Source organism: Pecten maximus, chromosome 6 (genome assembly GCF_902652985.1).
Source record: "Pecten maximus chromosome 6, xPecMax1.1, whole genome shotgun sequence".
Taxonomy (NCBI): domain Eukaryota; kingdom Metazoa; phylum Mollusca; class Bivalvia; order Pectinida; family Pectinidae; genus Pecten; species Pecten maximus.
The window spans coordinates 21,584,775-21,598,480 of record NC_047020.1 but is presented as its reverse complement, the minus strand read 5'-3'; the positions used below and the strand labels follow the sequence as shown (position 1 = coordinate 21,598,480).

General features: G+C 36.0%; 1 protein-coding gene across 4 annotated transcripts in view; it reads right to left on the bottom strand.

Annotated features, from left to right (window-relative positions):
- The window catches only part of LOC117329225 (stromal interaction molecule 1-like), a 78,783-nt gene that overhangs the window by 6,947 nt on the left and 58,130 nt on the right, over positions 1 to 13,706 (bottom strand). For 2 of the 4 annotated variants that reach the window (XM_033887057.1, XM_033887058.1), the window contains 9 exons: positions 12,057 to 12,231; positions 11,539 to 11,611; positions 10,185 to 10,265; positions 9,201 to 9,356; positions 8,594 to 8,694; positions 8,159 to 8,295; positions 7,420 to 7,533; positions 5,327 to 5,383; positions 1,845 to 2,049 (listed from right to left, as the gene is read on the bottom strand). In XM_033887057.1, the coding sequence (XP_033742948.1) occupies positions 1,845 to 2,049; positions 5,327 to 5,383; positions 7,420 to 7,533; positions 8,159 to 8,295; positions 8,594 to 8,694; positions 9,201 to 9,356; positions 10,185 to 10,265; positions 11,539 to 11,611; positions 12,057 to 12,231 (1,099 nt within the window). Of the gene's footprint in view, positions 1 to 1,443; positions 1,522 to 1,844; positions 2,050 to 5,326; positions 5,384 to 7,419; positions 7,534 to 8,158; positions 8,296 to 8,593; positions 8,695 to 9,200; positions 9,357 to 10,184; positions 10,266 to 11,538; positions 11,612 to 12,056; positions 12,232 to 13,706 lie in introns of all 4 variants that reach the window. The other 2 variants (XM_033887060.1, XM_033887059.1) reach the window with 2 other exon arrangements.

Here is a 13,706-nt window from a genome sequence, read left to right as displayed (position 1 = left end):
AGAGAGATTTTATGCACTATAGATTTTATTTTACAACAATTGTGAACAAAGTTATATCAATTTAAATTAATCACGCTTGTTGGCCCAGAAGGAAGCACACCAATGACCTTTCTGTGGGATGTAACTGGAGTACTCCGGGGTTAACCCCCATGGTCGGAGTACTCCGGGGTTAACCCCCATGGTCGGAGTACTCCGGGGTTAACCCCCATGGTCGGAGTACTCCGGGGTTAACCCCCATGGTCGGAGTACTCCGGGGTAAACCCCCATGGTCGGATAGGTGACTTTCTGTGGGACGTAACTGGAGTACTCCGGAGTTAACCCCCATGGTCGGAGTACTCCGGGGTAAACCCCCATGGTCGGATAGGTGACTTTCTGTGGGACGTAACTGGAGTACTCCGGGGTTAACCCCCATGGTCGGAGTACTCCGGGGTTAACCCCCATGGTCGGAGTACTCCGGGGTAAACCCCCATGGTCGGAGTACTCCGGGGTAAACCCCCATGGTCGGAGTACTCCGGGGTAAACCCCCATGGTCGGATAGGTGACTTTCTGTGGGACGTAACTGGAGTACTCCGGGGTAAACCCCAATGGTCGGAGTACTCCGGGGTTAACCCCCATGGTCGGAGTACTCCGGGGTAAACCCCCATGGTCGGAGTACTCCGGGGTAAACCCCCATGGTCGGATAGGTGACTTTCTGTGGGACGTAACTGGAGTACTCCGGGGTAAACCCCCATGGTCGGAGTACTCCGGGGTAAACCCCCATGGTCGGAGTACTCCGGGGTTAACCCCCATGGTCGGAGTACTCCGGGTAAACCCCCATGGTCGGATAGGTGACTTTCTGTGGGACGTAACTGGAGTACTCCGGGGTTAACCCCCATGGTCGGAGTACTCCGGGGTAAACCCCCATGGTCGGATAGGTGACTTTCTGTGGGACGTAACTGGAGTACTCCGGGGTTAACCCCCATGGTCGGATAGGTGACCCGTACATTCTCATGTCTGATCAGGGAATCGTACCCCAGACACCTAAGTGACAGGTGAGTGTGTGACCACAGCACCACCCATACTAGGTACTACATGCATCAACCTCTAATAAATACACTGTATAATATATATATATATAGGATACCTTGTATTGATCTACTGCTCACAAAGCATGCACCATTCAACTACATGTAAATCACAAACTAAATTGTCTTCCATACTGAGGAAATAATACAAGCATTCTAAAAGAAAAAGTTAAATAAAATGATCTACCTATCTAAATAAGAAATAATAGAAAAATATTGTGACCTCTTATTGATATATCAAACAATTATGACGTTTGCTTATATATTTCACACACATTATGAGACTAGATCTGGGTCGTGTAAGGTAGGTTATGGACCAGAGTAGTAACATGCATATTGTGATTCTACATATCCGAGCCACATCACGTCACAAACTTACATCTAGGCGTCACTATGTGTTATCCGTTTTTTAATTCGTCTCATTTTTGACAGTTTTTGTGTAATTGGTAAATTAGGACTGGAAAAATCAACATCATAGTGACACAACAAAGATAGGATTTATTTTTAGTAACAACAATTATCATCACATTTTGTCACTTACATGCAGGCTATCTCTCTGATGAGTTACTCTCTCAATTCAATCATGTTTATAAAATGTCTTTAATCTAAACAGTGTGATATCTACAATACAGAGTTATATATCCACAACTGAATTCGGGGCTTTTTCATTGCTATCAAATCGGATACTTCAATCAAATTCTTAGTGTGCACTCACAGCTAAATCTTTTTTCTAGATAACAGAATCACGAATGATTTATTATGAAAAAGAAAATCACATACTTTTCTCCGAGAGAAAAAACAGGCCTGTCGTCTTCTGGGCTGGTCGATTCTTGTACAGATGTGGACCTCTCACTGGAGGTTACTGATCGATCAGGTGACTTGGCGTGGGCGGTTATTGGAGCCTGTACAGGGGTTGTGGGGCGTGGTTTTACGCCCCCTGGGCCCAGGTCTCGAGGTCTCTGTCGTAACGTAACAGGTGGGTATCCTGTAATACAATGTATAGTATAATAACACTACAAAAAAACACCTCAAAATACACTTCATTTAAACTGTGGCATTAGAACATGAAGAGCCATTTATCAATTCAAATCTCATTTCATCAACTGCCTTAACATTGGATAAATATCTGAAAATGTTATTTACAAATACACAGCCACAAAAATTGATAACTGCAGCACAATTGTAGGTTACTTACTGTTTGAACTTTATATTTTTCTGGTAATTAAGTGATGTGGAAATGTAAACATATAGAACAAACTCATGATGGAGAGATGACACTGAGAAGGAGGTAACTGCAATTCATTCTTTATAAACCTTAAAAGGAAGAATAGCCCACCACATGGATACCATTATCTATTTTTGTATAACAATTCTTTGGCTACAAGAAAAAAATGTCAAATTTGGTAAATATATCTGGAAACAAAGCACGTGTAGATAAACATGTTTAATTGAAATCATTTAAATTTGATGCTGTTACACTGCATGAACTTTTGAAAATGTCTTTGTTGAAAGAAGACTGGACTCCTTGTAAGTGTGAGTTTTGTTTTTATTTTTATTTCATTAATTTCAAGAATCCATGATATAGATGTTTATAACATATATTTTATAGAGATCAGACCCGAGGACTGCTAAACTTAATTCTTTAACATTATAACCAGATTCAAATAAAACATCAAAATTTTGTACATGTTATATTGTATATTCAGTCCAACAAAATTATGACCAATTTCCAGGGGTTCTAGCTGTTTTATAAAGATCAGAAAGTTTTACTAAAGCTCCATCAGTCTCATGCTTTGGTAGACAGACTTTATGACACCTTTAAACATAATCTGGCAAGAAATGACAATTTTTACAAATAAAATTTATCTATTGAGTGATGTTGTATGAACATGTTCTTATTATTTTTTATTGAAGACATTTATTTCACTATGCTAACATAAAATTGAATCAGATTAAGTAAGTAGTAACATTCCTTGTTAAGATACACATAATAGCATTTCATATTAAAGGGGAGCAGCACATGTCTTTAACAAACAACAAGTTTACATGGTACTTGTACATGACTTTTCATTGAAATAAAGACAAAGGGAAGAAATGATTTACTGGCTAAGCATTATTATGAGGTGAGTTCTGAGCTCTATAAGCATTATAAGCACGATATTTATTACGGCACCATATGAATGAGAAGGATGACCACCATGCTTTTCTATGCTGTACTGCCATACAAAAACTGACCGAAACTTCTGAACAAAATCTTAAGTCCAACCCCAATCAGAGCTCTAATCAAGCAGAAAACTGCTCCATTATGATCGTTTTGAATGTGAATGAATGTGACCGAGTTGATATATATATTTCTGTAAACATGGGTAAATAGGCTTTCTCACTTTTGAGAATACTAGAGTAATGGTCTGTTAACAATAGAACATTTTTTCAGTCAAAACAGTTCCATTTTACTTATAATGATTATCTCCCTTAGCTCAATCTTTTTCTCAGTTTGACATACACATATGTATAAAGAGAATGGAAAAGGACAGTTTTAGGGGCCAAAACGAGTATCATCTATATACACAAATACTTGATGTATATATATATAAAGTGCTGTTATTGTATATAATTAAATAACAAGGTGCCATTTTGAAAATGTCAAAGCTTACTAGACTAGTACTGGTAGAGTGTTTGTTAGAAACTGCCAACCAAACACCATTTTTCTTTTTAACAATGAATGATGTCAAAACATCAGTAATATCCTCTGATTGACTGTATTTAATGAAATCATGCCACATACACAAATTGTTATACAGTAGCAAATTCCGTGTGATGATCGACATCTAATCCCATGGGAACTTTTCCATTGGTCCTTTGTACAGAGCCTGTATCAGGTCAGAACATGGTTTATTTCTGTATAACGCGCTAATACAATATGTACACAACAAAGTTTTTAACTAACATGTAATGCTGTAAATAAATTTCTGAATCAAAAGTCAATTTCTTCTCAATTTGAATCCTTTCATATATTATCAAAACTGGAAACATACAAAGTAAATACCACATTACAGAGAATCAACACAAGCAAAAATCCACAATGCTACAAAAATATTTAATCATCTAGTAAAGTAAATGAAGGAAAAAATGTCAGAGAACAAGCTACAACAGATAGGTATCCACAACAAAGACTGACTGAAGTCCAGGGAATTGGAGAGGACGGTCACATACAGAAGGGAAAACTATCAAGTGTACAGTACACACACATAACAAATGAAAAAGCAGGCATATCCATAACCGTAATCTTCGAAAACACTGTTCATTAATTTGTAACAGTGACATTTGATGCCATATCAACAGGTTTTTTTGTATCTTTCTTATGATATGAGGACAAATTTTGAGAGCTCGAATATAATCTCTGAGTACAGGTAATATCTGCAAGGTCATTATTGTACAATATTACTCTCAAAACACATCTTAAGGATAACAATGGAGCTTTTGTCAGGACTAAACTAATTTTTTTTTTAATTTTATAAAATTTAAAATTTAATTAATATTGTTTTTTATTTCTAAATATAAACTTTAATTATGGACATTCTAAAAGACAAGCCTTATGGTGTTGTAATTTGACTCCAGATTAGCCCAGATACCAGGGTTTGACGGGTTTATTGGCAGTTTTCTTCACTGAAGAGAATTCTGTAAATGTTGGATTTAAAACATGGCTGTTGACTTTGCTGGGTCAGAAGTTTTACAGTACTAACAATTAAACTGAACCACAAATACAAATTCTGTTAATTAAATGCTTTCCATGCAATGTCTTCCTATTTTCTGTTATATGGTCTCCATTAATCTTTGAAAGTCAGAGGTTTTTAAATACAAAATCTTAATGAGAAACATTTGGCATTTCATTTCACAAAATACATCCAATCTCTCAGACAAGCGATACAATAATGTGTAACCAGAGGAAACAGTTTTCTACAGTCAAGATTTGTGATATATTGTACAGAGGACTTTCATGACAGATAATATTCTACAGTGCAAATTAGTATGGTGTAATCACTTCACACATGGTGGCCTCTATATTGCTGGCCGACATAAGTAGCAACGGGGTCATAAGCCAGGGCAAAGGTGCAACATTAAATTTCCTCCAGAATTTCTTTTAATTCTCATGTAGACAAAAAGTTTAAGCACATAGATACATATAAAAGATGTTGAGGATTAAAACAGTAAACCGCATGCCACCAGTTTGCTTTCCGTCATGTCCTGTCGAGACGAGTTACCTGAGTACGTTGATGGTCTAGGAAGGCCGTTAGCAAGTGACGAGCGATAAAATAGCGCTGCATTAAAATGAAAGTTACATTGTGTAGGTATATAAGCTACCAACCATACAGCTGATACACTGTTGGATCAAAGAATAAATGCTGCTTCATGTGCAAGAGTAAAAAGATATTTACATTCGATAACGTGACATTTCAGAGAGGTAAATTATCAATTATACAAATATATCATTCAAATTAAATAGAAGACTTTTTCAATGTCCAAAACAATTTACATGGTTTTATCTTCTTTATTGTAGTGAAGGTGTAGTTAAAATGCTAGGTGACCATCATTAGGATGTTATAAATTTCATAAGCCTGACAATTTTATTTGTTCTAGTGATTTGATCATTATAAGTAATTAAATTTTGTTTTTACAGTTTATATACGTATATATATTTCAGATACCTGTGTCCTGGAACTAATTCTATAACCTAATCATGAAATTTCAAAACGTTGTAAAACAATTTTGGAAGGGTTTCGTTTTGTAGTCTATCCAGTGATAACTGTTGTCGGTGGAAGAAGTTTAAGTGTGTGAACAGAAACAGCTAGACTAGATATGTGGATTCAGTATCACAAAATAAACTGAATGTCGACAGGGCAGTATGGTGTATTTGTTGTATGGCAATTTAGATACTCATACAGTGACGGAATATATGTATCATGCATCTTTATCCTGTACTATGTAGTGAAGTGTCATGCATTCCACTACCTTATACCAACACCCCACTCATACCCAAAAATTCTCAAATATAAATCATTCAGATCAAATTATTTCTGGTATTTATTTTCATTTTGTTTAAGATTATTATTACACTTTAATGCTTAAAAAGATTTTTGAAGTTTTGAATGTTACTACCTCTTTCATTACATGAACTCTTGGCTCTTTTTGAAGTTTTGATATATTTGATATATGGTACCTGCTAGTAAAATTGATCTTCTGAATCTCTTATTGCCTTTTTTATTTCACTATAATGTCTGTGTCTTTACAAGTAATTACCAGTATTACATTCAGAAATATGGCCACACAGACAACCAAATCCATAATATTAAAAGCCAATCAGGTTCAAGTATTCACAGAAGGACCTAATATGCAAAAAAGATACTGGTAATTGGAATTATATTTCAATTTGATGGATCAAGCTATTTAGGAAACACACTATTGATGTCAGGCGACACAGATTATACATCCAGATATATATATATACGGCCAAAGATTTCTGGATAAAATAATAGATAATAAACAATGGTATGATATGGGTTATCATGTACTGCTTCAATACATGCAACATGTAAAACATGGAATATTTATCTACAATACTCTGTCTACACAGGGCTCACACTTCTATACAATATTAATGACAGGAAAACCTGCCCATATCCCAACTCCATACATTCATTTTTAAATATCTGTTCTCTACAATATGTAGGAATACTTTACTATGTACACACCACACTGCAGATACATTGTTAGATTATTTCAGTTTGTTCAGTTTTTTGTTTTGTTTTTCATTCCTCACAAAAGTTCAGATGATGAAGGTCATCCTTTTGTGGACAAATCATCTACAAATTGTATTACTTCTATTTTCCTTGACTACAATAGCCATGTTAAATGTTACTTAAAACCCCATAACCCATGAACTGTTTTAAGTGTCCCTATCTCCCTCATCACCATATTACCATTTTTGGAATCTCCTCTTGATATTTAGGAAGTAAAAAAATCAACAAAACAAAAATATCCCACAACGTAACATTGTAGTGGACGGTCATTCTACATCTTCAATGTTAAACTTTCATACCACCATAGAAAATTTCTAAAAACTTTTATCAGTGTTAGACAGATATTAATGAAGGAAGTTACAACAACATATAAGTAATAGCAGATACCAATACCCTTTCTTATTGGAGGACTTATCAGTCATCTCGACCAATCTATCAACAGACAATCACGACTGATATAAGCCTGCTTCTGATTGGCTATACAGGAAGGAGGGCAACTTGGGACTGCTTCTGATTGGCTATACAGCTGGAAGGGTGATTTGGGAAACATGTCTTACCTGGGCCTGGATATCCTGGAGGAAGATCCTCATCAAGTTCCAGGTCGCCAACATCCATAGCAGGAATGTGTGGTGGTAGTGGTGGTAGTCTGTAGTTGGAAGATGTGACGACACCTGTGGAGTAGTGATTATATATAGTAAAGTATATTACAACCTATAGTAATCATATATAACTGTACTTTAAACAATTCCAATCATCTAATTTTTTTACAACATCTTGCCTCATGATACTTTATTTGTTAGTCTGTTGGTTTATCATCCTGTTACAGACTCATTTTGAGACACCATCTTCTTGTAGTAGCTGGTGGCTAGCTCAATAAACAACATACAGAAGGTCTGTTGTTTGCCATCTAGATTTATTTGGGTAAAGCATTTTGTTACAGGACACAACCATACCAACACAAGAGAGATCATGAGATTTATTTGGGTAAAGCATTTTGTTACAGGACACAACCATACCAACACAAGAGAGTTCATGATCTCAGCTTCCTAGACTAAGAAACACAAACTGCCTCCATCAAGGATCAAATTATTACTCCTATCTTCATCTCAGTTTACATTTAGTTTACATTTATAGCTGCCAGAGTTTACTTATCATTTTGAATTTTAATCACAATATCTTAGAAATCATTTTTTTATAATTTATAATTTTGAATTTTAATCACAATATCTTAGAAATCATTTTTTTATAGCAAACTTTAACACGATAACTATAAGACTGGTGAGTGATAATAGACACCTGTATTTCTCTGAGTTATCCGACGAAGTGCATCCTTCCCTGGGTTGTTGATAATAGATAAGTCACATAGCTTCTCTATTCTTAGCCATCGATGTCTCTTTTCTTTAAATATTCTATTCACATCTTCTAACGCTTCTCTGAAAACAGAATCAACAACATATTATCAATAAATAAATGTAAAAGACTTATCACTACTCTGTAGTTTTTTCACCACATAAAACAGTTAATAGACATATGTGCATAATTTTAACCTTACATTTTACAGCAGACAAAATGTCCTGAATTATCTGTAACAGTAAGAAGGGATGAGAGAATACATGGCTTTAAAAATGTTTAGAAAGGGATAAAACTTCTGATTATACATGGCAACCCTGTCAATGAAATACAAGAAAGGGAGGTAATTTAGAAGAGGAGGAGATAAATTTCGGATATTACTTGGCCTCGTGGATATTGTGATCTGATTCCTCCATAGTATGGTCCGTAGCGATTCGAAATGATCCAAATATGGCAGATCGCTTTTTCTTCATCTTATCACACTAAACAAAAGAGAAACAATTTATTAGGATACCACAAAAATAACGGATATTTATCACAACTTAATTAAAAAAAAAACTTTCAAACATCAAAATTGTCTTAATAATGAAATTAATTCATAAATATCAATGTGTTAAGGTACATGAAAGTTGTTATTTAATAATAAGAATAATCTTAATCTGTTTATGCAATATGAAAGTGTAAATGTAGCCAATGTACATGTGGTTTAGATTTTCAAAGAATGATTATATTAAATGTTGAAACTTAAAAAAACTTTAACAATTTGCAAGAAAACAATATCTAAAGCAATTTTTGTTGTAAAGGGATTCAAAATAAAAATCATTTAAATCTGATATGATACAAAATATGTTTAATTTACATTGTTGGTTTACTAAGGTTTTGAAGAGAAGGCTTTGAAATATCGCAAAACTGTGACAAAACTAAAAAGAGATTTGCCTAGATTTTTCTGCTATATCCAGTTGTTGCAGCAACTGTAGACAATACTCACTGCCTCTTTCACGATTTGGACTCGCTTATATGCATCTTTCTTTTTCAACAGAAAGTAGGCACTCTCCATTTCATAGGATAGCTGTAGCCAGATCTGGAGTTCATGCGGTGGTGTCCATTTGTTGCGTTCTTCTGCCTGTATTAGTGCAGCTCTGACCTGTAACATCCAATGAGACCTGGTCAACGTGATGTTGGCAGTGCATAAACCAGTTGTTATTAAAACAGAATTAATTTTAATTTGAAGAAACAGAGCTTCTCTTCCCATGAAAACTGCCTTAGTAAGAAATTGTGCTTCTCTTCCTACCAAAACTGCCTTAATAAGAAGCAGAGCTTCTCTTCCTACCAAAACTGCCTTAGTAAGAAATTGTGCTTCTCTTCCCAATCAAAACTGCCTTAGTAAGAAACAGAGCTTCTCTTCCTACCAAAACTGCCTTAGTAAGAAATTGTGCTTCTCTTCCTACCAAAACTGCCTTAGTAAGAAATAGAGCTTCTCTTCCTACCAAAACTGCCTTAGTAAGAAACAGAGCTTCTCTTCCTACCAAAACTGCCTTAGTAAGAAACAGAGCTTCTCTTCCTACCAAAACTGCCTTAGTAAGAAATAGAGCTTCTCTTCCCATCAAAACTGCCTTAGTAAGAAATAGAGCTTCTTTTCCCACCAAAACTTCCTAAGTAATGTTGTAGACGGTTGTCTCACTATGGTTAGCACAGGTAAGGAACATCAATTCTGGAATACTGTGATAATTTCATTTACATATGACTAGTCTTTGTTTACTCTCATAGTGCAATAGAAATACCTTAGTGTCAAACATTCACATGTAGGTAACTGTTCTTGCTGTTATTGGAGCATAACACCATAACAAAAGAAATATAAACATTAAATACATGGGTATGGGATAAAAGAGTTCAGTTAACTTCAGAAGATGTTTTTATCACTACATGTACTGAGTACAAATTTGAATATTGGAATTAAATATAATGTACAGACCTGTGACAGTTCCTCTTCAGCTTGTATCAGTCGAGATTTTTCATCTGTAGTAAGTTCTCTCCTGACACTGTCTGAATCCTCCTACAATACCCATTATACATATTACTGTAGTAAACTAGACTATACAAATCTAAAATTGACTATAGTACACACAACAAGGGGAAAATAGTTATGACATTCCTACTCAAGGAGTTCTGAGAAAGGAGATTTTATTACTCAACAAAATTGCCACACAAGTTGATAAACAGTCAAACTTCGATGTTTCGAAGTTCAAGGGACTAACAGAAAAACTTCAAAACAGCGGGACTTCGATTATTCATGGTTGACAAGAGATTGATGTTTTCTTGATAATGACCATATCTGTTAACGTTACATATCATTGGTGTATTCGTGTCGATCGTCGCCTGTCAGGCTCACATCAAACAGTTTAGTTAATTTACCTCAAACCCAACAAAATAAAAATATTTTTCATCAATTATACCTTAGCATTTTATTAATTAAACTATGTATCGGTTACAAAACACTTATATCACGTTTAACAGATTAAGCAAAAGAAGTACAATGCACACTTATGTTAGGCTTTTCTGCTAAAGACACGTGTTTTACGTTATGTGCATATAAATTACGGAATGCCATTCAGTTGGAGAATGCATGATTGATTTACATGGATATTTATGTAAAAGTTTGAAACATTACACTTTGAATATGAGTGAAGACAACGCTAATTGTTTGTGTTTGAAATTGATCGGTTTGTTTGACGGTTCCGTAATATTTACTCACCGACCGCTGATTTAAATGGCGGCGGAGATAATCAAAGATGACTACCGGTATGTTATACCATAGTGATTAAATCACATGGCTTATAAATACACCATTTATCTATCAATTGGGTGTGATTATTAATTAACCCCATGATCTGGAGTGACAACACACGGTATCGTTTTCCCTAATGTCAGTCATGATCAGGGCATTTGTGGGAGAGGTGTGAAATCTTGCCGTGGGGGGTCACAACAAACACCTGTCAAGTGCTCAGTACAGGTAAATTTTTTGTTCGAATCAGGAGATGTCAATTACCTATAATATCATAGCTAACGGGCTATGAAAAAGGTTTGATACATCGAAAACTTCGATTTGTAAAAATTCAAATCATACATAGGTTCGTTAGTAGCGTTATATAGTGAGGAAATTCGGGACCAAGCAAAAAGTTTGATACAGCGAGAAATTTGAATCAACGAAGTTTGAATCATCGAGGTTTGACTGTATGTAAAACAGGGGCAAATCATTAGACTCAGAACAGACAAGGTTCTAGGGAGATTGACTACTTGGTCGACAGAACGGGTAAAGTTAGCCTTACTGAAATAGTGTCCATGTTGTCTGATGGATAACTTGACAAACCACTTCTTTGTTGTTCCTCTGCAGCTGACAGTCTGAAAACAAACCAGTACCATTTATATTTTTGTCTTATATATATCAATAAAACAAATCTGACATTGCTTCTCATGACACCTTGAATACTGTTAATGATATGATGCTGAGTCTACCATAAATTTTCATAACTATAGTTTTAAAATGTTTTATTGTATAAGGCATCTGGCACCACACCAGTCTTTGAGGATAACCTGACATAGCTACTACCAGTCACCAGGATGACATGCTTCAATGTTCGACATGCTTCAATGTCCGACATGCTTCAATGTCCGACATGCTTCAATGTCCTTAGCAGCACAATCTCATATCTTTACCAAATTTTAAACATTAAAATTCTAAAACATGAGGATCACAATATTTGGTAGCATTAAGATATATTAAAATTGAAATTACAGATTGGAATAAAGTCTCATGCCTTCTTTACAAAATGTGAGTGTAACATACTTTTCCTGTAGTTCTGACAGGGATAATTCTGCCTTCTGTAGAGCCTCGAGTCTCTTTCTGAACTTGATGGCATTTTTCTTGCCGAGTCTGTGCTGATTTAGGGCGAACCATACTCCTCCCAAGGCAATGAACAACAAAAGGATGAGGGCAAGGTCTCGTACAAACCTGTGTTTATCTGTCAATGAACAACAAAAGGATGAGGGCAAGGTCTCGTACAAACCTGTGTTTATCTGTCAAAGAACAACAAAAGGATGAGGGCAAGGTCTCTTACAAACCTGTGTTTATCTGTCAAAGAACAACAAAAGGATGAGGGCAAGGTCTCTTACAAACCTGTGTTTATCTGTCAATGAACAACAAAAGGATGAGGGCAAGGTCTCTTACAAACCTGTGTTTATCTGTCAATGAACAACAAAAAGATGAGGGCAAGGTCTCGTACAAACCTGTGTTTATCTGTCAATGAACAACAAAAGGATGAGGGCAAGGTCTCGTACAAACCTGTGTTTATCTGTCAATGAACAACAAAAGGATGAGGGCAAGGTCTCTTACAAACCTGTGTTTATCTGTCAATGAACAAGGATGAGGGCAAGGTCTCTTACAAACCTGTGTTTATCTGTCAATGAACAACAAAAGGATGAGGGCAAGGTGTCTTACAAACCTGTGTTTATCTGTCAATGAACAACAAAAGGATGAGGGCAAGGTCTCGTACAAACCTGTGTTTATCTGTCAATGAACAACCAAAGGATGAGGGCAAGGTCTCGTACAAACCTGTGTTTATCTGTCAATGAACAACAAAAGGATGAGGGCAAGGTCTCGTACAAACCTGTGTTTATCTGTCAATGAACAACAAAAGGATGAGGGCAAGGTCTCGTACAAACCTGTGTTTATCTGTCAATGAACAACAAAAGGATGAGGGCAAGGTCTCATACAAACCTGTGTTTATCTGTCAATGAACAACAAAAGGATGAGGGCAAGGTCTTGTACAAACCTGTGTTTATCTGTCAATGAACAAAGGATGAGGGCAAGTCTCTTACAAACCTGTGTTTTATCGTCATGACCAACAAGATAGGGCAAGGTCTTTACAAACCTGTGTTAAGGATGAGGGCAAGGTCTCGTACAAACCTGTGGTTTATCTGTCAATGAACAAGGATGAGGGCAAGGTCTCGTACAAACCTGTGTTTATCTGTCAATGAACAACAAAATGATGAGGGCAAGGTCTCTTACAAACCTGTGTTTATCTGTCAATGAACAACAAAAGGATGAGGGCAAGGTCTCTTACAAACCTGTGTTTATCTGTCAATGAACAAGGATGAGGGCAAGGTCTCTTACAAACCTGTGTTTATCTGTCAATGAATAAGGATGAGGGCAAGGTCTCATACAAACAAATATTTATTTGTCAAATAACAAAATCAGGATGGACAATATCGTCCTGGAATAAGCCCACCCCTTTACTGTACTTTGAATCAAAGATTATATGTTTGTCCCTTGGGCTAGCTTACTGTCTGAAAGCCCTCTACTTTGAGTAAAAAAGAATGTGTATTTGTTCCTTGGGCTAGCTAACTGTCTGAAAGCCCTCTACATTGAGTCAAAGATGATATGTTTGTCCCTTGGGCTAGCTAACTGTCTGCGAACCCTCTACTTTGAGTCAAAGGC